Here is a 24719-nt window from a genome sequence, read left to right on the forward strand (position 1 = left end):
GGATTATTGATTTTTCTAGCCGATTTATATGTCCTCTCCTTGGATCTTATGCTATCCCTGATTTCCCTTAGCCACGGTTGAGTCACCTTTTTTGTTTATTTTTATGCCAAACTGGGATGAACAAATTCTGTAGCTCCTCCATTCGGTCTTTGAATGTTTGCCATTGCCTATCCACCGTCAACCCTTTGAGTGACATTCCCCAATCAACCCTACCCAACTCGCTCCTCAGACCATCATAGTTTCCTTTATTTAAATTGAGGACCCTTGTCTCTGAGTCAACTATTTCATTCTCCATCTTAATGAAGAATTCATTATATTACATATTACACCGTATTTACAGCACAGAAACCGGCCATTCGGCTCAACAAGTCCATCCACGCCGGTGTTTATGCTCCACAGAAGCCTCCTCCCACCCTTCATGTAACCCCATTGTGCATAAATAGATAAGATTATCTTTGATTGTGGAGGGTAGAGCAATACCTAATGTAGATATAAAGCAGCATTTGAAAACTCTAGCTGTTCTAGTTTGTATGTCATAACTTTACTGGATGAATATTGTGCTCCCAAGTAAGGGGTATTGGTGCTGGGGAGTTGATTATTTGCTAGATTTTTCACCCGATATTTGTTTAAAAGCATTCCTGAATTTAATACAAGCCAAAAGAATCCTTGACCCTGCCTAACATGTGCCCTAACACCAACTGCAGGAAAGTGCTACTACTGTCCCAGTGTAGGTTTTCCATTTCTAACCGCAGCATGTCTCTGGCCTTTGAGTGAAGCTGAGGCTGCATCCTTACTGACAATCAGTGCTGAACTGTGAGCAGTTTTGTTCTAGGCACTTACGCCACCAGGCATGGGATTGAAACTGGGCAAACCCGTTTCACTTCAGGACCCGTGTAGAGTAGAGAGAAACAAGACTTTCATCCCATTGAGTTGGTTGATTTCAAACCCAGAACCTAGGGGTGAAAGGTCAGGTGAAATTCCTGCATTGCACAGTCTCTCGCAGCTTTCCTTGATGTATTCCAAAAGCCCAAAACTTGAATGTACCTTTTTGCCTGGAGTTGCATTACATCTGTGGAGTGTGATGTTCAGTCAGCAGACTGGAATTGTACTACGGACTGAGATCAGTGACAAAGCAGCACTCTGCTTGCATGCTTGGACACGTGCAGAGTTCCAACCCCGCCCCCCCCCCCCCCCCCCCCCGGCAGATAATTTTTAATGTGTGTGGGTGAGAGCTGAGCACTAAAAATAGTGTTTCATTCTCCAGCACTGACATTCTCTGTTTGACCACAAAAATGAAAATTTATATTTTGGACATTAGCCAATTTTCTGTTATAACTTTAGCCTGACTCTCAGTAGAGGTGTTTTCCATTCATTGTTTTATTTTGTGTAGGTGGGACTGGATCGTCGGGTGTTGATGAAAACCTCTGTAAAATATGCATGGACTCTCCAATTGACTGTGTGCTGCTAGAGTGTGGCCATATGGTCACGTGTACTAAGTGTGGAAAGCGCATGAGCGAGTGCCCCATCTGCAGGCAGTTTGTCATACGGGCTGTGCATGTCTTCAAGTCTTGAGTAACCACATCTACTGTGAAACCATATCCGATCGATTGGAGACGTGCATTTTCACAACCCAGACCCCACGCCGCTGATTTAAACATATCTGTCCACCTATACTACTAGTAAGTGAGCTAACACGTTTCTACTTCACTCACTGAAAACACTATTTAATTGTATAGAGAGGGTTTTTTTTTACATAAAACATATCATTTACCTTGGATGTGTTGAAATGGTCACTTTTTATACAGCTGCAATTCCTTCCACTGTGGAAAGTAAGGTAGAAACGAAAGAAATGGGATTGGAAGGAGAAATACAAGAAAGCCCAAAGCAAAAAGAAATGAAACTCGAAACCACTGGTTTTAGCCACTCTGTAGAACAACATGTATGGCTGAGCTATTTTAGCATGTCACTAATCTTGAAAATTGGAGGTGAGAGTTGCTCCAGGGTTCCATTGTATACCTAGCACTTGGTTAAGGAGTGGCATTGACAGAATGTGAGAGCAGGCTGCTGGTCTGGGGCAGGGCAGCGAAGAGATTATTAAATGTAAGCTACAAGAAACACACTTTTTATCCAGCACCGACGGGACTGGTGTGGTGCTGGTTGATCAAAAAGTCCGGATTACAGAGAGGTATACTTACTAAAGTACGAGAGCCCCGTACACGGCCACAGATCCAGGCGTCCCTGTTGCATCGCAACAGGTGCAGGAACCCCGGTTACACGGCCACCGATCCAGGAACCCCGGTTACACGGCCACCGACCCAGGAACCCCGGTTACACGGCCACCGATCCAGGAACCCCGGTTACACGGCCACCGATCCAGGAACCCCGGTTACACGGCCACCGATCCAGGAACCCCGGTTACACGGCCACCGATCCAGGAACCCCGGTTACACGGCCACCGATCCAGGAACCCCGGTTACACGGCCACAGATCCAGGAACCCCGGTTACACGGCCACAGATCCAGGAACCCCGGTTACACGGCCACCGATCCAGGCGTCCCTGTTGCATCGCAACAGGTGCAGGAACCCCGGTTACACGGCCACAGATCCAGGAACCCCGGTTACACAGCCACAGATCCAGGAACCCCGGTTACACGGCCACAGATCCAGGCGTCCCTGTTGCATCGCAACAGGTGCAGGAACCCCGGTTACACGGCCACAGATCCAGGAACCCCGGTTACACGGCCACAGATCCAGGCGTCCCTGTTGCATCGCAACAGGTCCAGGAACCCCGGTTACACGGCCACAGATCCAGGAACCCCGGTTACACGGCCACTAATATGAACGTGAACCTACTCCTGAATTTTGCTGGTTAAGAGAGATTTCCGGTTATTTAGGTGCCAGTAAAAAGAGAGTTTCCTGTAGTTTCTATTTGGGGTAATTAGTATTTTTGAAGGATCTTGTACCTATGTTTTGAGCATTGAGTTGTATCAGAATGACTGCAGACACTTTAGAAATAGTGCAATTTGTTTTTACTAGTAGTTACTGAGGGGGCACTAAATATGCAATGGAAACCTATATGGGGGCAAATAAAAGGGCAGAAATGGAACTGCACTAAACTGAACAAGTACTGGTAGATGTTTGAAACATTAATAAACCACAGTCATCATGCTAATTTTCAGAATGCAAGTAGAACGAATAAAGATTTTTCAGTTCCAGCTGAAACTTGGCTCTGCCAGCTGTCCATTTAGTTCAGTGCTTAAACCTAAACCCACTGAATTAAATCCCAGATATATTATTACAAATTACAGGCGCGAGGCTTCCCAATGCATTTAACGGTCATCGGGCAAAGCCAGTCCCTGGTTAGCAGTTACATTTACATGTGTAGGCCAAATTGGGTTGATAAAATGCACCATCTTCATTTTATTGTACCCCAAACCTTAAAATGAAACTGCCATGCAAAAATCTGCATGGTTCCATATCATTTATATGGTTCTGTGCTATCTGAATCTTCCTGTTTTTCTGTACCGTGTAGATCGGATGAGTATATTTAAAGATCAGTAGACGTACACAATTTAAAAAGTAAAGATAAATTTAAGTTGTTTTAAATCCAGTCTATTGATCTTTAACTTTGCATTTGTATCTACAGTGTAATAATTGCATGGACATGTTTACAAGAGTATTAAGCAGGTTAAAGGTCAAACAATAACATTGTACATTCTGTTAAATCATTTAAGATTGACTGGTTTTCGCTACTGCTCTTCTAAGCTGTGTGTTTGATGCCAGTGTCTTCGCATCTTTTATCCATTCTGTTGCTTTGTAGGTACTGGTTTTCTACTTCCGGCAGTCCTACGCCATCATAGTTTGACCGTACATTTTATACCAATATTTTCCCCTGTAACTCTTTTATTTTTCATTTCCTTCCCCACCACCCTCAACCAAAAGAAAATTCATGACACCAAATGCACTATTTGAAGTGGCTTTTATTGAAAAATGTAAGAATCTGTTGTGCCTTGAAGTTCAATAGTAGTCTTATCTGTACAGTGAATGTTTGTTTGTTTTTTGGGATTTATGTTTTCAACATGCAAACATTTTAGTGTGCTAACAATCAATCTGTTAAACCTTTTGTAGTCTGTTAATTGTACTGTACCTGCGGCTGTTCTGATGATAGTTTGTAGCTTTTGTCCATCTGCAGACATGTTTACCGTTTCCCTCTTTCTCAGGATTGAAAGCTGTTTCCTGCCCCGCTTTCCTCAAAATTCATCCCACCCATTTAAACCTGTTCTCTCAGACAGGTTTTCTTTCAGCTGTGTAAACTGACTATGCCTATATTTGCGATGGTGCTACTTGTGTCTTGAAAGCAATAACTAACGAGGAAGGCATGTCAACCGAAGTCTTGGTTATTGGGTTTACATTGATGCAAACTTTTGAGGAGTCTTGTAGTCCTTGGACCAGAATGTCGCAAAATGTGATTTGTGAATCCCACCTCAATCTGACTCCAGTCCTTTTTATATTGTAAATTTCCAAAATCCAGGATAAATGTGTATTAGCACCAACCACCTCTTGCACACACCCCAAAAATAGATCCACATTGGTCCGCACTGGTCTCCCATTAGAAAAGGGCGCTGTATTCTGTAAGCGGCTTTCCACATGGGTAACAAAATATCTCCTGCTGTTGCTTCTAAGATGGTGGAAACTATACCCCTCTCCCACCTAAGCCATGTTTGTGTTGCATCCTTTATGGCAGCAGTGGCTTCGTTTCATGGGGAAAAATGTATTAAGTACAGGAAACTGGTTTATCCGGAGGTTAACTGTCCGGAATGCTCGAGCCACCTGCAAAAATCAGGAGCCGTTCCGTTAGGGTTTTTTTGCTTTTCGTTGCTGCTTTTTCACCAGTCAGGCTCTGCAAGGTCTCGCTGAAGCTGTTGCTAAGCTCCAGAGACGCTTGCAAGGTACGGCCGACTGTTTAGAAGCTGTTGCAAAGGGTTTGTTGCCAGATACGGAGCTCAATCTCTATGTTTCAACATTAGCGCTGGTTTGTCCGGCAGTTTTGATGGGACGGCAACAGCTCGGTGCCAGATAGCACAGTTTCCTGTAGTAGTCATCTCATCCATAATGCTGTCGTGAACTTTCCTAATGTTCTGGAGGACAATTCTACCTACAGCAAGTTTTCCCACTTTACATTTACCTTTAATTTTTTTTTTTTCCACCCCCACATATCAAGTGAATGCTACTTAAGAGTGTGGATGTGTGGTAAGCCTAATCTGAAGGGCCAGGAGTGTTTGCTGTTGAGTGTGGCTCTCTTTTATACACGCACACAAACCAACCCACTTTCCTTCCTCCCTTTTATAGTGTTGAAACTTACTTGACGCTGCTGAGAGGTTGGACAGAGGTGCTGGTGGTGGGTGCAGTATATCAGGTGGTGTTGACTGCGCGTGAAGGATTCATAAGATAATAGGGGGTGGGACGGAGTTGCCGTGAGGCGTCTCCTGCTCCTCCACCGTAACTAGGCATTTACATGCGTAGACTGGGTATCCACCCACCTTCTGCTGAAGCTACGGTGGCTGCAAGCCACAGTTTATTTAAGTATCTTGCAATCATATTTATGTAAATGTAATTTATGTAAAAGCTGGATTTTGGAAAAAGGAATTCCTACAGTAAAATGTCTTTTCCAGTCACTGAAGCTTCTACAACTGGAGTGAACTGTAGTGTTTACAGATTTATCTGGTTGTGTACTATCAGATATCAGCTGGTATTTTTATATTTGGATTATCTCGACCATTTTACTTTTTTTTAAATTGCTGATAAAATACTTTTTGCTATCTTACCATAAAATGGCCTCAACATAAAACACCATCACAAGGACAGTCTACTGAAAATTCACCTTCAACATTGTCTTCTCCACAAATATGGATTTTCAATCATATCGATCTCCGATTGGAAGATTATAGCCAAGAGGACATCCTTTTTGTTCTTCCACAGATATTCAGCACATCTTTACCCTTGCGGTGCCGAGGTCTACGGTTTTCCCATTCAGCTTCTCCTGAGTGCACGTTTTGTACATTGGTGCATCATTGAAGAATTATTGTTTGTATCAAGAGGACTTCTCCTTCTGACACTCTGTAAAACGTTTCTGATTTTAAAAAAATGTGATTTACATATTTGAAATGATAAAGATTCTGATGGTGGTTTACCTTTAATAACAGGCCTCGGAAAATGGATGGGCTGTTTGGGAGAATATACTTATTACTCCCTACACACCCCCTGTAGTTCTAAAGGAAAAAAGCTGTGAAAAGCTCAACGTTGCCTGAAGTGCCTTTATTGCTTTCAACTGTTCAATACTGGAGGGGAAGCTGAAGAAAGGTTTTTTTTTTTTTTTTTTACAGGGGATGGGACGAAAAAGAAAAGCATAATTTACTAGTTTTATAGGCCCAGCTGCTTTATAGGGAGTTAATACATCCCCTTAAAGGGGAAGCAAAGTCCATTTTATAGAAGAAAGTCGGTGTGTCCACTCAGAGGCTCCACAGGAAACAGCAGGGACTTCATTTTCAAACCATTCTGTAGGCTGGGTGCAGGTTTCCCAGCCTGCAGTGCTGTGCCCTGGGGTCCGGTGACCCTGTCATCACAGCTCCCCCCCCCTCCCCAGCGTTTCCTAAAAGCTGCTCTAGATGCCCGGGGGTTACTCTCTGGTGGTGATGTCACCAGACCAGCCTAGCAGCGAGGGGGGGGTTCTGAACGCTGGTTTAAAAGAGAACTTGATGCTTTTGCTAAAATGCCAAAAGTATTTGTTCAGACTATTATTTTCCTGTATAAAATGAGGAAATATTTTGATCAAGTTGTACTACCCCACCATTAAGTATTGGAGCTTGTGTGAATCGTATAAGGATAGGAGGTCCCATGATGTATGTTCAGACCAGTGTGAGAACACAATATATTGAGGGGCGTATGCCTTCATCTTTGACAGTCTGTTACTTACAATGACTGGAAATCCGTAGATGGATGAAGCAAGATTTAATCAAAAGAGTGATGGTTCCTACAAATGACTTTGAGCTGAAAAAGTGAGCAACCTATTACTGTAGTACATTTGTTATTTTACTATATCATTCACTGCTATTAAGCACAGTGTTGTGAAGTATGCATATGTTGGACATACACTCTAGACTGGGATTTGAGCGCCAAATATGGAAGGGCTCTGAGTTGTGTAACCTGTCACATTAGTGGAGAGTTCATGGACGGGCTGGGACTGGATTCTAAGCTACACGAAGAGTTAATCAACTGTTGAAACAAATCTCATTGGAGACCAATTTGGTAATGTCATTGTGTTCACCAGAAACTGATATACCCAAAGAAAGTGGCTTCATGTACTAATACTTCAAATCCCTTGCATTTGAGGAAACCAAAAATCAGTACCTCATCAGGAAGGCAGCAGCATTTGAGGCAGAGGTGGAATACAGATGTTAAAATTCTTTTCTGGCAGTCCAAGGAAATACTGGCCTCTTGTGGACTTAATCAACTGGTTATTTGCAGTGATGTGTTTTTTGTGTGGCAGTAATATTTCATTGCCAGTCACATCACCATTACTGTAACCTGTTCAGCAGCAGTCACAAGAGAATATTGAAACAATGCTGTCCATTGGACCAGACCTCCTTTCCTGTTTGTGTCTCCCATAATAGAATTTTCTTTATTTAAAAACAAAATTGGTGAGTAAATTAAATCAACAAATTTTTATTGAAAATGACAATCTAAATCAAACTTTGTGGAAGTTTTACAGATGACCTGGTGCCCCTGAAACACCAGATTACATTGTCCATTTCCCTTCCGAACTGTTCAAGATCTGCTGTAAGTTTAGTGTCTTTTTAAACTTGCCACAATTCAGTTCCCCCCTCCTACCAAAGTATCTTCAGTAAAATATATGCAAAGAATGAGTAACTGCTCTAGCTACTCTTTTGAAATCTTCTCTGTACTTTTTAAAAGCAAGAATATTAATTAACAAGATTTAGCAATATAACAATGTCAAATCTGAAAGTCAGATTGGGGAAATGGAGGGTGAAGAGACTGATGAGAATATGAATTAATTTTCTGGCCAGATTAAGAATGTGATATTTAAAATAGACCCTTCATGTTAAGGTTTTTATTTCCCCTGCTTCGTTTTGTAATAAAGCGGAAGCACGATTGATGTGATTTTCAAAAAATCAAGTAGAAAATGGAGCTTGTTCTGTGAAGACTGGTGATCAAAGTATATTTACATGGGAAATGCATATCTAATTGAATGTATAAACTTCAATGTTTAAAGCATTCATAGGTTTTTGTTTTTTTCAATACTATTTTAAACAATGAGAGTGTTGAATATAACCAAGCATTGGATGCATTTTTTATTTCAAAAGACAACTGACTGTGTCAGGAGCAGAATTAAAAATAAGGCACAAAATGCCTCATTTTCACTCGTGTGGCTTTCATGAAACTTATTTTTATTTTGGGGTTTTACTGTTTCCTTTTTACTGATGTGGGAAAGAAGTGAATGGTTCTGCTGAGCACTGAGTAGACTAAATGTCAGCAATAAATGAGGGTCTGATGATTTATTCTATACACTTGTGGTCTAATGGAGTTTGGTAATCTATATCATTTATCTACACTGGAAAATATTGTCTATACTATTGATTATATGGATAATTCTTGGAATCGGTTCCTTGTTTAATTTTAAAGCCTGCATAAACTTGTACATGATTTTAGATTTCATTTTTCTAAACAATAAAAAAAAATGTAAATTTGGAATTTTGATGTATTGAATTTCTGAAAACACTTCTGCAGAGTGATGCTGTACATAACGCGCACACACCCGCACGTCATCTCATCCGATAGACTTGGGAGTTTTAGAAATCCCCCCCCCCAGTTTATGCACTGCGATAGATTGTTTTCTTCCAATTGTACTTCACCACCAGCCCCCCCGCCCCCCCCCCCCCCCCCCCAAAATCAGTGTTTAAATAATACATCATTTTGTGTTAAATCCTTGAGTACAGATTGGTGCTGGGTTGAATGTATTCAAGGTGGAGTTCAGTGTTTGCTTATAAAAAAAAATCAACTGCATTTGTGCTGGCTAGCTGATAGCACAGACTCATTCTCAAATAGCAGGCATTTACAAGCAGTGCTGCATTTTCAGTAATGTTCATCTCTGCCCTCCCCACATTGAGAATTGGATCAGTTACTGACTCGAAGTGAAAAGCAGCTTCGGTCCGAAGAGTGAATCAATGAAGGCCAATTCCAGCTGGGGAAAGTTTATTGAGGTATATATGGTTATCTATCTAAATCGTAGCCAGAAAATCACCTGCAATGGCGTCTTTTCCCGCTCCCGCATCATTACTTCTTGGGCAAGATTTTCATTGGGCCTTGGAGGCATGTAGGGGGGTTAAAATCCTGAAATCGGGGGGCACGAACCCATCCCGCCCCAACCAGTCTCCATGCCAGTTTCAAAGGAGGCGGGTACCCGACCCGCACTGGCACCCGCCTCCCCGAGGCAGGAAAGGGATTAGTGCCAATTAACTGCCTGTTAACAGGTAGATAACAGGCAGTTTTTAGCCTAATCCCTATTTTCATTGGTGAAATGTGGGATTCTCGACGGCTCCAAACCACGCCAAGTTAGCAAGGCGGGCCGTCGGGATGAAGGGCTTGGAGAGGTCGAGATGTCCGGTGTTCAGGTGAGTGATGGGTGCATGATTGCAGAGGTAAGTGTGTTTGGTCTGTGTAAAATGTTTAAAGAAGTTCTACTTACCTTTACAGCCTTCCTTCAGGTCTCGGGAGTCCCTCATCTCACCGGCACAGAAAGCAGAATGGCTGCCAGCTGTCAAAAGTTCCAGCATTCAGCTTTCTGTTCCGGAGAGATCTCTAAATCATCCTGAGAGGAAGGAATTAACCTGGAGTACAGATTCAGTGTTTGACAGCTTCAAACAGCTGTGAAACGCTGATATTTCATCTGTCAAAAGGTCTTGACGGATGAAATATCAATCTGTGACGTCACCTGTTGCCGGGTGGCCCTTAATTGGCCTGAGCCCGCTGGGCGGGCTCAACAAGGTCAATCAAGTCTAAATCGCGTGGGTTGGCTAGAACTCGATGGAGGCGGACTACAGCCCCAAAAGTTGTCCCCGTCTCCTCAATGAAAATCCAGCCCCTAGTGTCCCCCATGGAGGGGGTGCAGCGGCGATTCACCAGGCTGATACCAGGAATGGCGGGAATGACCTATGAGGAGAGACTATGTAGTTTAGGGATGTACACACTGGAGTTTAGAAGATTGAGAGGGGACCTCATAGAAGTGTATAAAATTCTGACAGGTCTAGACAGACTGGATGCAGAAGGAATGTTTCCCTTGGCGGGTGAGAACAGAACTAGAGGACATAATTTAAGGATAAGGGCTAAACCATTTAGGACAGAGATGAGGGGGAATTTCTTCACTCAGAGAGTGGTGAACCTGTGGAACTCATTGCCACAGAGGGCAGTGTACGCCAGCTCATTAAATATATTTAAGAGGGAATTAGATATATTTCTACGGGCAAAAGGGGTTAAGGGTTACGGAGAGAAGGCGGGGACGGGATACTGAATTAAAGGATCAGCCATGATCTCATCGAATGGCGGAGCAGGCACGAAGGGCCGAATGGCCTACTCCTGCTCCTATCTTCTATGTATCTAAGGATCTATTCTTGGGCCCCTCCTATTTCTCATCTACATGTTGCCCCTCGGCGACATCATCTGAAAACACAGCGTCAGTTTCCACATGTACGCTGACGACACCCAGCTCTACCTCACCACCACTTCTCTCGACCCCGCCACGGTCTCAATTGTCAGACTGCTTGTCCAACGTCCAGAAATTTCCTCCAGCTAAATATTGGGAAGACAGAAGCCATTGTCTTCAGTCCCTGCCACAAACACCATTTCCGAGCCATGGACTCCATCCTTCACCCCGGCATCTTTGAGGTTGAACCAGATTGTTCGCAACCTTGGTGTCATATTTCACTGCGAAATGAGCTTCCGACCACACATCCGCAGCATCACGGAGACCGTCTATTTCCACCTCCGAAACATTCCCGACTCTGCGCCTGCCTCAGTTCATCTGCTGCTGAAACCCTCATCCATGCCTTTGTTACCTCAAAACTATTCCAACGCGCTCCTGGTTGGCCTCCCACATTCTACCCTCCGTAAACTTAAGGTCATCCAAAACTCTGCTGCCTGTGTGCTAACTCACACCAAGTCCCGTTCACCCATCACCCCTGTGCTCGCTGACCTACATTGGCTCCTGGTTAAGCAGCGCCTCAATTTCAAAATTCTCATCCTTGTTTTCAAATCCCTCCATGGCCTCGCCCCTCCCTATCTCTGTAATCTCCTCCAGCCCCACAAGCCTCCGAGTTATCTCCGCTCCTCTAATTCTGGCCTCTTGAGCATCCCTCATTTTAATCGCTCAATCATTGGTGGCCGTGCCTTCTGTTGCCTGGGCCCTAAGCCATAAACTTTAATGCGTTGGGCTCCTTCTAACGAGATATTTGCAACATCTCCCAGTTTTCTGTCCACTGTTGCATAAGAGAGGTAACTGAGCTCTGTATTCCAACAGAGCTGAATACATTTCATTCTCTCTAGCCAGAGAGCAGCAAGCGAAGCAAGCACGTGGCTTTGCAAGGATTGCGGGCTTTTCCATGGTGCAGGGTGCCATTGACTGCACGCGCGTTGCTTTACGGGCGCCGCATGTGAGATGTACCGCAACCGAAAGTGCGGCCATACTTGGAATCATGCAAGTGAATGCCCAGTATCCTGGCAGCAGTCATGATGCCTTCATTCTGTGGCAGTCCGCTGTGCCACCTGCATTTGAGCTGCCATGACAAACCAGAGGGTGGCTACTGGGCAACAAGGGCTAACCGTTAATAACATGGCTCCCGTGCGCAACCCACACATATGGGCAGCATGTATATAACGAAAGCCATACTGCCACATGGTATATCATTGAGCAGACCATTGGCGTGGTGAAGCAACGCTTCCGCTGCCTGGACTGCTCTGGAAGAGCCCTGCAATACTCGGCAGAGCGGGTGTCGATTCATGGTGGTCTGCTGCGGGCTGCACAACCTCGCCATCATGAGGGCACAGCCCTTGCCATCGGCTTTACAGCGACCAGCGGAGGAAAAGGGAGGAGGCAAACTAGACAGCTCCTTTCTGACCTCGCGCCGTTCTAGAAGGCCCGGCTGCAGACTGCACCATCTCGGCATGGATGGCAGTGGGCTGGCTGGCTGACGGGCAACAGCAAGGGCAGTGGCAGAAGGACTAATGCTGTCATCCTGAGAGGACACAGCAGGTTCGTGCTCCATGGAGCCACTGCCACTCCCCTGGGGCGGCGCCTCAGCAATCCTAGTAATCTGTTGGAGGACCGATTGCTGGACTGCTGTGACATCCTGCAAGCCCCTTTTAAACACTGGTATCCACAGCCATGATGGCAGCAAGCTGAGCCTATATGACAGAAGTCTGAGCTTCCATCGTAGCACCCAGACATTGGGCTTCTGCTTATGCTACAATGGGAGCTGAGGCATCGGCCATCAGATGCTCCATCATCGTTTGGTCCACAAGTGTGTGAATGGAGTTGGCTACCACTTCCACGCTGGAAAGGATGGGCTCCAAACTCTGTTCAAAGCCCTGTGCCAAGTTGGTGCTGGACTCCTCCATGCTCCTTGACATTGACCGCAGGCTTTCTGGCAGGCCTGCCAATGCACCAAGCATTTCATTGTGCACACCCATCAGCCTTCTTCTGTAGGCCGCCCCCATCGAATTGCTCATCCGATTCCTCTGCAGCAGAATTCGTGTGTGACCTCGCCCTTCGGGGAGTTGGCACCTGAGCTACTCTTGCCCCCTGCCCTGGCTGCAGGCCACTTGTGCCCGGTGACTCACCACATGCAGATTCCGCGTCTAAGCTTTCCACTAAATTACACGGAGGGTCACTATCTGAGCTGGTGGCTGAGAGTGTGAAATCAAGTGACAGAGCTGTGTCTTCTTTATCACTGCCTGCTTCCTCTTCCACCTGTTGCTCCTCCACCAGTGCCTGGCCTGGTTGCAGTGCTTGGGTATCTGAAAGGAGAAAGGCACAATGATAGGGTTGCAGTGCAGGGAGGGGGGAAAGTAAGAGGTGAATGCTTACACCATCTGCAGCTTTAAAATCAAAAGACATTGTAGGATGAGGGGGAAGAGGGATGTGAGGAGGAGGATTAGGTATGAGGATACCATCATCTTCGATGGTTTCAGCCCCGTAGCTGGCCGCGGGCTCAGCGATGGCTGCTCCAGTGATGGCGACCACCGTCTCCATCGGGGTAAGGTGATACGGGTTTGCCTCTCCCGCGCCGGTTAGCTCCTGCTGCCTCCGGTTATACTCCAACTTGTCTTGCAAGAGAGGGAAGTGTGTGAGTGAGTGTGGTGCAATGTGTTTGGGTGATGTGCCTGTTATTGTTGAATAGCTGGCAGTGTGTGCAAGCTGTGAGATGTGGGAGGCATGCAGCAGTGTTAAGTGTGAGGGTGAGCTGAAGCTATGAGTGGGAGGTATGAATCCTGTTTGACAGATTGTTGGTGGTAAACTGAGCACTGGTGGGAATAGTATTTCACTCTTAGTTCACCTCAGGAGGATTAAGGAGTGCACACAACTTGAGGTACAATTAATGGCTAGTTTATTGCAAATCTTTTCTTTAGTTTATTTAACTGCATCTGCATGTGCAAAGATAATACATCCACCAACAGAATCCTCAGCTCAGAATTATTCTATCAGAGCATGTTCAGAGTTACAGTTTCAGAGCATAATAAAAGAAACAATTTCATGATAGTACTTGCTTGGAAAGTTAGCTTTTACAGTTCATTTAGCAAGATGGCTCCCAGCATTGTGTATGACATGGATGACACTTAGCATAAAGACAAATCAACAAGTGTGTTTAAACATTATGTTGCTTCCTATTTAGATTATTTCTAATTATTGCTATTATTACTCTGCTTATACTCCACAACTAAAACACGGACTCAGCTCTTTGGACTGATTCCATAAGCTGCTTCTGTTCCTGTCTCTGCAAGAAGCAAGCTCAAAATCTACTTAATGATGAAATTTATTAAAAGTAAATGTAATTAAATTTAAAAGTTCCCCTTTTGTGGCACCCCTTTAATTATTCCCACCCCTTTAAATTCATTTACTCACAATTTTCTGCTGTTGCTCGTATGTCCCCCCAGACTCACCCAAATGTGAATCTGAAGCTACGTTCATGAGGTTAGCTAATGAACGTTGGGTGCAAACACCACACTTCCACTTCAGTCCGTCTAAAGCCACCAATAGCATTCGGATCCAATTTAGGCGATGAGAAGAAAATCTAGGCTACTGAGTCTAATTTACTTCATATAACACATGAAGCTGTGTCATAGCTCGTGACGCCAGGCAGACTAAAATATTAGAAGTTAGTTCACGGTGTTTGTGGTGAGGTACAGGGTGGATGCCAAATACAATGGTCTTTTCTAGGCCTGAAAATCGGCGTACACTGTCCAGGATAATACAATCCTCAAGTACTTCATCTGCTTTTGTAAAACGTACACTGGGTTTCAGTGCTGTGAGCTCACGCTGCAGCAGATCATTGTAATTGCTGCATGCGGCCTCTGTGTTGCACAGAATAACTATCTGTTTTGGTGCGTAACCTTCCTCAAGATAATTTTTTACTTTGGCCCCTATGTATTGGGCAATCTCTTCTCGTGTCATGCTTGTTGGCTCATCAACTATCCCTGGAATAGAATGGCCACAAATAGCTTCTTCAGATAGTTTTCTAAGAAACTCACGATGCTGATCGATATTTTCTAACGTAATAATCTTATCCATGTGCAAGTGGACAACTTCATGTATTTTCCTCGCATTCCGGACTCCTCTTGTCAATTCCTCTCTGGGATCCTGGTCTTGAATCCTGGGCAATCCATTTTTATAAGGATGGGAAGCCTGGAAGTAATCTATGAAAATCCAGAAAACTCCTGGTCCATCAGGATGTGTTTGTTTAGCTGTTCTGATTCTCTCAGCTTTTTTGTACCAGTCACCAGACTCCAGACGGAAGTTTTGAGCCTCATCAACGACGATGTGTTTCACCTCTGGGAAATCTTTCTTCATGAAGGCGCTCCTTGTAGCGCAGATGCAATTATTTTTTTGCCTAAAATTAAAATGCCAGTTTAATGCAAAATATCACTCAAAAACAGCTCATCTGTGATAAAATACTTCAAAAGCGATACTTAGAAACATAGAAAAATAGGAGCAGGAGTTGGCCATTTGGCCGTTCGATATGATCATGGCTGATCCTCTATCTCAATACCATATTCCTGCTCTCTCCCCATACCCCTTGATGCCTTTTGTGTCTAGAAATCTATCTATCTATCTATCTATCTCAAATATATTCAGTGACTTGGCCTCTACAGCCTTCTGTGGTAGAGAATTCCATAGGTTCACCAATCTCAGTGAAGAAATTTCTCCTCATCTCAGTCCTAAATGTCCTACCCCGTATCCTGAGTCTGTGACCCCTCATTCCAGATCTCCCCCCAGCAAGGGGGAACATCCTCCCTGCATCCAGTCTGTCTAGCCCTGTCAGAATTTTATACGTTTCAATGAGATCCCCTCTCCTTCTAAACTCTAGTGAATACAGGCCTAGTCGACCCAATCTCTCTTCATACGACAGTCCTGCCATTCCAGGAATCAATCTGGTGAACCTTCGCTGCACTCCCTCTGTGGCAAGTATATCCTTTTTATAGGTAAGGAGACCAAAACTGCACACAGTACTCCAGGTATGGTCTCACCAAGGCCTTGTACAACTGTAGTAAGACATCCTTGCTCCTGTACTCAAATCCTCATGCAATAAAGGCCAACATACCATTTGCCTTCCTAACTGCTTGCTGCACCTGCATGTTTGCTTTCAGTGACTGGTGTACAAGGACACCCAGGTCCCTTTGTACATCAACATTTCCCAATCTATCACCATTTAAATAATACTCTACCCTTCTGTTTTTCCTACTGAAGTAGATAACTTCACATTTATCCATGTTATACTGCATCTGCCATGTATTTGCCCACTCACTCAACTTGTCTAAATCGCCTTGAAGCCTCTTTGCATCCTCCTCACAACTTACAATCACACCTAGTTTCGTGTCGTCAGCAAACTTGGAAATATTACATTTGGTTCCCTCATCCAAATCATTGATATATATTGTGAATAGCTGGGGCCCAAGCACTGATCCCTGCGGTACCCCACTAGTCACCGCCTGCCACCCCGAAAAAGACCCATTTATTCCTACTCTCTGTTTCTTATCTGTTAACCAATTTTCAATCCATGCCAGTATATTACCCCCAATCCCATGAGCTTTAATTTTGCACACTAACCTCTTATGTGGGACTTTATCAAAGGCCTTCTGAAAATCCAAATACACCACATCCACTGGTTCTCCCTTATCTATTCCACCAGTTACATCCTCAAAAAACTCCAGTAGGTTTGTCAAACATGATTTCCCTTTCATAAATCCATGTTGACTTTGTCTAATCCCATTGATATTTTCTAAGTGTCCTGTTATCGCATCCTTTATAATAGACTCTAGCATTTTCCCTACTGCTGATGTTAGTCTGTAGTTCCGTTTTCTCTCCCTCTTTTAAATATGGGGTTACATTTGCCACCCTCCAATCTGCAGGAACTGTTCCATAATCTATAGAATTTTGGACGATGGCAACCAATGCATCCACTATTTCCATGGCTACCGCTTTTAGTACTCTGGGATGCAGATTATCAGGCCCTGTGGATTTATCAGCTTTCAGTCCCATTAATTTCTCCAGCACTTTTTTTACTAATACTAATTTCCTTTAATTCCTCCTTCTCACTAGACCCTTGGTTTTTTAGCATTTCTGGGAAGTTATTTGTGTCCTCTTCTGTGAAGACAGAACCAAAGTATTTGTATAATTGCTCTGCCATTTCCTTGTTCCCCATTATAAATTCTCCCGTTTCTGACTAAGGGACCTACATTTGTCTTCACTAATCTTTTTCTTTTTACATACTTGTAGAAGCTTTTATGTTCCTTGCAAGTTTACTCTCATACTCTATTTTCCCCCTCTTAATCAATCTCTTGGACCTTTTTTGCTGAACTTTAAACTGCTCCCAATCCTCAGGCTTGCTACTTTTTCTGGCAATTTTATATGACTCTTCTTTGGATCTAATACTATCCTTAATTCTTTTGTTAGCCATGGTCGGGCCGCTTTTCCTTTTGTGTTTTTGCGCCAGAAAGGAATGTATAACTGTTGCAATTCATGCATTTGTTTCTTAAATGTTAGCCATTGCCTATCCACTGTCATGCCTTTTAATGAAGCTCCCCAATCTATCATAGCCAAATCCCTCCTCATACCATCATAGTTTCCTTTGTTTAGATTTAGGACCCTAGTTTCGGATTGGACTTCTTCACTTTCCATTTTAATGAAGAATTCTATCATGGTGATAAGCCTTACATATCTGGGTGTACAGCCTGACACATGTTTAGCTGTTTCAACCCCATTTTGTGGAGGGTTTTCAGCCTTGGCTCAGTGGTAGCACACTCATGGTTGTGGGTTCAAGTCCCACTCCAGAGACTTGAGCACAAAACCTAGGCTGGCACTCTAGTGCAGTAATGACGGAGTGTTGCATTGTCGGAGGTGCCGTCTTTTGAATGAGATGTTAAACTGAGGCCCCCGTCTGCCCTCTCAGGTGTCCTGGTCAATACTTTTCCCTCACCAGCACCTAAAACAGATTATCTGGTAACATTGCTATTAGTGGGACCTTGCTGTGCACATATTTGCTGCCACGTTTTGCTGTCACAACGGAGACTACATTTCAAAAGTACTTCATTGGCTATAAAGCGCTTTGGAACATTTGGAAAGACGCTATATAAATGCAAGTTCTTTATTTTTTTCTTCCTTTTTGCAGTGACGAGGCAGTGGCTGTATTTTGGTAAGAAAAATTGTTAGATCCGTGGTTCAGTGGATAAATAATCACACGGATGCTGTACATTAACAAATAACAGGTCTTTACTGGAGGAGGGTAATCTCTAGACTGGGGTACAGAGGCATGCGCACAGCTTATATACCGGTGTGGTCACTGCCGGTACTACAGTATACAGGAGCTGTACAAAGTAGTTCTGACTTAAAGGCACATACACTACAATTCCTCCCCTTTTAGATTAATAATACCCCCTTAATATTCAAATAACAATTACATTTTTACATGTACATTAAATAACAAAAGTCCAGTTATAAATTCAGTCTTTGGGGTGGCTTCCTGACCCTTTCGGGATAGCGCCTTTCCAGAGGTTCTTGTTCTTGGTGCAGAGGCGATTCTGACCCCTTTTCATCGGGTAGTTCATCGGGTTCCACTGCTACTGGGTCTGAAGTAGATGCTACCGGTATGTCTGGTTCATCCCCAGGTACTCAAGACGTGGGGTTGACGCGTTCCTCTGACGCTAAGATCTGATCGACGTGGCGTCTCACAATGTTCTCCCCGACATCCACTGTGTACATTAATGGCCCCTGCCTTGTACATATCGTTCCGGGTTGCCACTTCTCTGTTCGATAGTCACAGGCCAAGACTGGTTGCCCTACATTGAAGCTCCTTGTCGGCTTCTCATTGATGTGCTGGAATTGTTTGTCCTCAACATTTCTTCGCACATTTGGTCTGAGCAAGTCCAGACGAGATCTCAACCTTCGGTTAAAGAACATCATGGCCGGGGTCTGGTTGGTAACTGCATGTGTCGCATTTCGGTAGGCTAATAAGAAATTGTCCATCTTATGCTGTAGTGGAATTTCCTCGTTGCACATGGCCTTTATCGCCTTCTTAAAGGTTTGTACGAACCTCTCAGCCAATCCATTAGTGGCTGGATGATACGGGGCGGATGTGTAATGCCTTACCCCATTCCTTTTCATGAATTTTTGGAACTCGTCGGACACAAACTGTGGTCCATTATCAGAGCAGATCTGCTCTGGCAACCCGTTTCTGGCAAATATGGTCCGTAGGACTGCAATCGTTTTCTCCATAGTGGTTGAAGACATCTTTATCACCTCAGGCCACTTTGAATGAGCATCCACTGCTATTAAGAACATTGAGTCCATGAATGGACCAGCGAAATCAATGTGCACCCGTTGCCATGGAGAGGAGGGCCACTCCCATGGGTGTAGAGGGGCATATGGTGGTGCATTTTGGACCTTCTGGCATCCTAAGCAGCTCTTAGTTAGGTCTTCGATTTGTTGATCGATTCCCGGCCACCACCACACAAGCCCTAGCAAGGCTTTTCATTTTCACTCCCCCCAGATGACCTTCATGTAGCTCATTTAGCACTCTCTCCCTTAACTCCTAAACTTGGGTGGAATCACCACTCTGGATCCACACATCACTGTCCCCTGGCATACTGACAGCTGTTCTCTTCTGGATGAGAATGCTGGCAACAGTGAGTAGCCATGTGTTGGCCACCCCCTCACCGTCAATTCATATACCCGTGACAGCGTCGGATCATTGCGGGTCTCCTCTATATCCGCGTTTGTTACTGGCAATCGTTCGATTATCGACGAATAAAATATCTCGATAGGGCCCACTGCTGGTGCTTCCTCCACAGTAGGCAGTGGCAGGCGCGATAGCCCATCAGCGTTCCCATGCTGTTTCGTGCCTTTATATTCTATTTCATATTGATTCGCCCCTAGAAACAGGGACCATTTTTGTAACCGCTGTGCAGTCATTACTGGCACGCCCTTCTTAGGATTAAAGATGGAGACAAGTGGTTGGTGGTCAGTCAGCAAGGTGAACTTCTGCCCATGCAGATAGTGGTTGAATTTTTTTACTCCCCATACTCGGCTGAGGGCCTCCCTGTCAATCTGGGCGTAGTTGCGCTCAGCTGAGGTTAGTGACCGAGACGCAAAGGCTACTGGCCTCTCCAACCCGTCTGGGAATTTGTGCGACAGCACCGCTCCAATGCCGTAGGGTGATGCATCACATGCCAAACGAATTGGTAGTGCTGGGTTGAAATGGGCCAACACCTCTTTTGATGTGATCAATTCTTTACACTTCTGGAAAGTTCGTCTCCGTTCGTCATCCCACTTCCATGGTACCCCTGTTTGCAGTAGGGTGTTCAGCGGGTGTAATACCATAGACAAATTTGGTAAGAACTTGTGGTAATAGTTTACCAGCCCGAGGAACGACCTCAGTTGTGACACATTTTCCAGTGCTGGAGCCTTGACTACTGCCTCAATCTTGTCAGGGGACTTATGTAACCCCTCTTCATCGATGACGTGGCCGCAATACGAGATCTGTTTCTGGAAAAACTCGCACTTGTGGCGATTAGCTCGTAGCCCATACTCCTTTAATCTGGTGAGCACCTTCTCCAAGTTAGCGAGGTGATCACCGTCATTTTCGCCCGTGACCAAGATGTCGTCCAAATAACACTGGGTCCCTGGAATCCCTTGCAGGACCTGATCCATCGCCCTTTGCCAGATAGCCGGAGCCGAGGCTACTCCAAACACCAGCCGGTTGTATTGATAGAGACCTTTTATGAGTGTTGATCGTAAGGTAATGTTTCGAAGCTTCTTCTACCTCCATTTGCAAGTACGCCTGGGCTATATCAATTTTGTTGAAGCGTTTACCACCACATAGCGAGGCGAAAATATCCTCAATACGTGGAAGCGGATATTGCACCGTGTGAAGGACTGGGTTCACTGTCACCTTAAAATCCCCACAGATGCGGACCTTCTTTGGTTCCCCAGGCGTATTACTCAACGACCTCTTCATTACAGGAACGATGGGTGTAGCCCACTCGCTCCAGTCCACTTTGGACAGTACTCCTGAACGTTCCAACCCTTCCAGCTTTGCTTCAACAGCTGGTCTGATCGCATAAGGCACTGGTCTGGCCTTCAGAAACTTTGGGCTTCCATTTTCCTCTTTTAATTGTTGCTGTTATTCCTTTTAGTGTTCCTAGTCCCTCCTGGAACACTTCTTTTGCGTCAGTTAGCATTTTTGACAGTCGTCCAGGTGTGACGTCGTCATCCTTTTTGGCCTTAACCTTCAGTGCCTGTATGGAATGCCAATCTAATTGTATCTTCCGGATCTATTCACGTCCTAGCAGTGGTGGTCCTCCATTTGGCAATACATATATATCCATTTTAGGTATTTCCTGGCCTTTATATGTCACTTTCACCCTTATTTTTCCTTTGGGGTAGACTTTTTGCCCCGTATACGTCTTCAAGACAATCTCTGTAGCTTTCAAGGGTATGTGTGAAAATAGCCGCTTGTAGTCTCTTTGATTTATGACTGTTAGAGCTGACCCTGTGTCCAATTCCATTTCCACTTGGACTCCGTCTATCTTGAGTGTAACCCAGATAGTCTGGTGATCCTCCATTTCGGTTACATTATGTCGTTTCAGACAACCCAGCTCCTTGCTTCCGGAGTCTGTGTCACACTTCTGTTCGTCTGAACCACTGTCCATCACCTTATGTACCTTTTTGTACTTCTCCTGTGGAGATTTCTTACTGTTGGTTTTCTTCCCAGACCTGCAGACTCTTGCTGTGTGTCCTGCTTTCCCACACTGTCTGCACACTTGGTCCTTGAACCAACAATCTTTCTGGTCATGTGTTGTTCTGCCGCAGCGATAGCACTTCCCTGTTCCATAGGTCATTTCGTTGGTGCCATATTCTTGCGGTCTCCGTTGTATCTTTGCAGCGCCCCTTGTGGCTGCTTCGTGTGATACTGCCATACTGAAAGCTTTGTCCAGCATAAGGTCCTTTTCTGATAGAAGCCGTTTCTGGGTTCCTTCACTTTGTAGCCCACACACAAACTTGTCCCTTAACGTGTCTGCTAGTCCCGCTCCAAACTGGCAGTATTTCGATAGCTTGCGCAGTTCCGTTAGGTACTCAGCATTGCTTTCGTCTTTGTGTTGGTTCCTTTTATGGAACTTAAATCGTTCTGCTATCAGCAGCGGTGTGGGGTTTAAGTGGTCCTGTAGGATTTCTACTATGCTTTCAAAATTCTTGTTTACCGGCTTCTCTGGGGTTATTAGATTTCGCAGTAACCCCTAAGTTTTTGCACCCATGGAATTTAACAGAACCAGTGCTTTATTAGCATCTGGCACTTCATTCGCCCTGCAGTACACCTCAATACGTTCCACATATGTCGCCCAATCTTCGACTTCATTGTCGAACGTAGAGATACTGCCACTCTTCGGCATCCTTGGTTGTGCATTAACTATCACCAATGGCGCCTCCCGCGCTTCCCCTTCTTCTCTGCTGGCACAAAATGGCGTCTCCCGCGTTTTCCTTCCTTCCCGCGCTCGCCCTTCTTCTCCGCTGCGGCTTCTCAAAATGGCGTCTCCTGCGCTCTTCCTTTTCCGCGGCTCAATGGTGCCTCCCGCGCTCTCCCTGCTTCTCAATGGCGTCTCCCGCGCTCTCCCTGCTTCTCCGCGGCTCAATGGCGTCTCCCCTTGCTTCGCCCCGCGGACCCTGATCAGCCCGTGATCCCTGGCTGTGCTCTGCGCGTTCTTCTCTTGATATTTGTCGACGCCGCTCAGTCTAGAACCCGGCTGTTTCTTACCCTCTCTCCGGTTTGCAGTATTTTTCCTCGACGCCGCTCGGTGTTCAACTCCCGGCTGCGCCCTGTGCTCTTCACCCTCTTTCTTACCCCGTCGACGCTGCTCGGCTCTCTGCCGTCGGTCGGCTCCAGCCGCCGCTGCTCGGGAAGGGTCTGCTCTGGACCTGTCATCGGACTCTTACTGCTCGTTGTGGCTGGGGAACCAAGCCCGGCTCTCCACAGCCTCCCCTGCGAAGTTGGATCTCTGCCTGACTGCTGGGCGGTTGCTCGTGGTCGACGCCCGTGTTCCTGGCCTCGACTATTTTTTTTAAAATTTATGTTGCAGGTAGTTTCGAATCGACACTCGTCGCCACTGTTAGATCCGTGGTTCAGTGGATAAATAATCGCACGGATGCTGTACATTAACAAATAACAGGTCTTTACTGGAGGAGAGTAATCTCTAGACTGGGGTACAGAGGCATGCGCACAGCTTATATACCGGTGTGGTCACTGCCGGTACTACAGTATACAGGAGCTGTACAAAGTAGTTCTGACTTAAAGCACATACACTACAAAAATGAGAACTCTTAAATCTAACTGGATATTTTGGAGGGAGATTTATACTAGTCTTGATGGAATATTGAGGGGGCACATACAAATCCTAATATTGCCCCAATTTGTGTCAATGAAGATTGAACTAAAGGCAAAATGGACAATGGAATTGGAAGAAAGGCTCCAAACCTTTCATTCTTCTACATCATGACAAACTATAAAAATATACTAGTGCATTTAGCATTGCTTTTTAAAAAAAGGTTGTAACATAAATTTTACCTCATAAATTTCTCCAATGGATTATTTTCACAAATATAAAGGACCTCGTGTCTTTCACAACGGAAGGTGTTGATAATCCTTTCAATGAGTTGCCCGGCTATAATTGTTTTGCCAGTTCCAGGAAGACCGTGTACAAAGAGCTTTTTGCACTTCTCAATATTGTGTTTTGAATGAAGAATCTGAAATTGCTTCAGTGTTAGCAGATTGAGAAATTCACAGCCAAGCTGGTTACTTAGGAAGGAGCTGAAACTCAGTAGAACAATAGTGAGCGCCCTCAGCAATGCTTTGATGTCGGTGTCTTTTAAGGCACTATAAGCAGGTGGGTACTGAACTTGTAACTTGCTCACAGTCTCCTGCACATTGCCAAATCCCAATGTGGAGGCATTGCCATCTTCGCCTGACTCACGGTCTGTACACCGGAGGATTTTAGGAATTACACAGAGTTTTCCTGCATAGCCACCCGGATTCACCAGTTTTTGTTTGATGGAAAATGCTGTGTCTTTTGAATACTTGGCCACTCCCTCACTTTCCCGTCTGACGATGGTGTACAATAGTGGAGCACTGTCTGTGGCCACTAGCAGAGCATCACATATTACATCCCGGTTCTTTGGCAGGCCAATGTCAACAGCCCAGCTTCTGGAGAAAATCAGAACTCCCTGACTTCCTGCCGGTTTCATTTTAGGCAGCAGATTCCCCAGAGCTGGATAATTGTTTAGTAGTTCTTTATGCAAATTCTCTGGTGTTATACGAATTCTATTGGAGGATCTAAAGTTCACTGTAAAACAGTAAATGAAATAGTAAATATATAATACTGAATAATTAAATTAATAATGGAGATAATAAAATATGATATTGAACGACACATGCTGTTATTAATGTGTAAATCGGCCAGCAACTTGTGGCGAGGAAGCGGTAACCCGAGAATTGCGAATCGCCATAAGTTGCTGGATGATTTGCATTGCTCTGCCATTAGCTTTGCGAAGCCCGCAGCTCACCCTTAAACCCCACCGTGAGTTTCATGGAGTTGCTGCATTTGCCCATTAAACATGCCACAGAAAATGAAGTCTAGTAATTAATAGAGTAAGTAGCCTTTTAACAATGTGATAATTGCAATGACTTCCAATCACCCTCTCTGGCCCAGAAAGTGAACAATTAAATTGTGGAGGCTCATTCCTTCAGATGGTAATTGTTGTTGGAGATTTTAAAAAGGTCAAACTTTATTTTTTTTAATCTTCCTTTTTCTTTCTGTCTCTTTTTCCTCTCTCAATCGAATCTTTCTTTTCCTCTCTTAATTTCTCTTTCTGAACCTGATTTGACATT

The 24719-nt window shown here is 44.7% G+C and overlaps 2 protein-coding genes across 6 annotated transcripts in view; one reads left to right on the forward strand and one right to left on the reverse strand.

Annotated features, from left to right (window-relative positions):
- Positions 1-8769, forward strand: part of LOC147102055 (E3 ubiquitin-protein ligase rififylin-like) — a 102216-nt gene extending 93447 nt beyond the window's left edge. For all 4 annotated transcript variants that reach the window (XM_085964206.1, XM_085964209.1, XM_085964210.1 and 1 more), the window contains one exon: positions 1391-8769. In XM_085964206.1, coding sequence (XP_085820332.1) covers positions 1391-1572 — 182 coding nt within the window. In that variant the 3' untranslated portion in view covers positions 1573-8769. The remainder of the gene's footprint in view (positions 1-1390) is intronic.
- A 4884-nt stretch (positions 8770-13653) lies between these two features.
- Positions 13654-24719, reverse strand: part of LOC147102056 (schlafen family member 13-like) — a 30105-nt gene continuing 19039 nt past the window's right edge. For both annotated transcript variants that reach the window (XM_085964211.1, XM_085964212.1), the window contains 2 exons: positions 23400-24174; positions 13654-15176 (listed from right to left, as the gene is read on the reverse strand). In XM_085964211.1, the coding sequence (XP_085820337.1) occupies positions 14375-15176; positions 23400-24174 (1577 nt within the window). In that variant the 3' untranslated portion in view covers positions 13654-14374. The remainder of the gene's footprint in view (positions 15177-23399; positions 24175-24719) is intronic.

The sequence above is a fragment of the Somniosus microcephalus genome, chromosome 22 (genome assembly GCF_052327205.1).
Source record: "Somniosus microcephalus isolate GS21.2 chromosome 22, FLI_Smic_1.0, whole genome shotgun sequence".
NCBI classification, from domain to species: domain Eukaryota; kingdom Metazoa; phylum Chordata; class Chondrichthyes; order Squaliformes; family Somniosidae; genus Somniosus; species Somniosus microcephalus.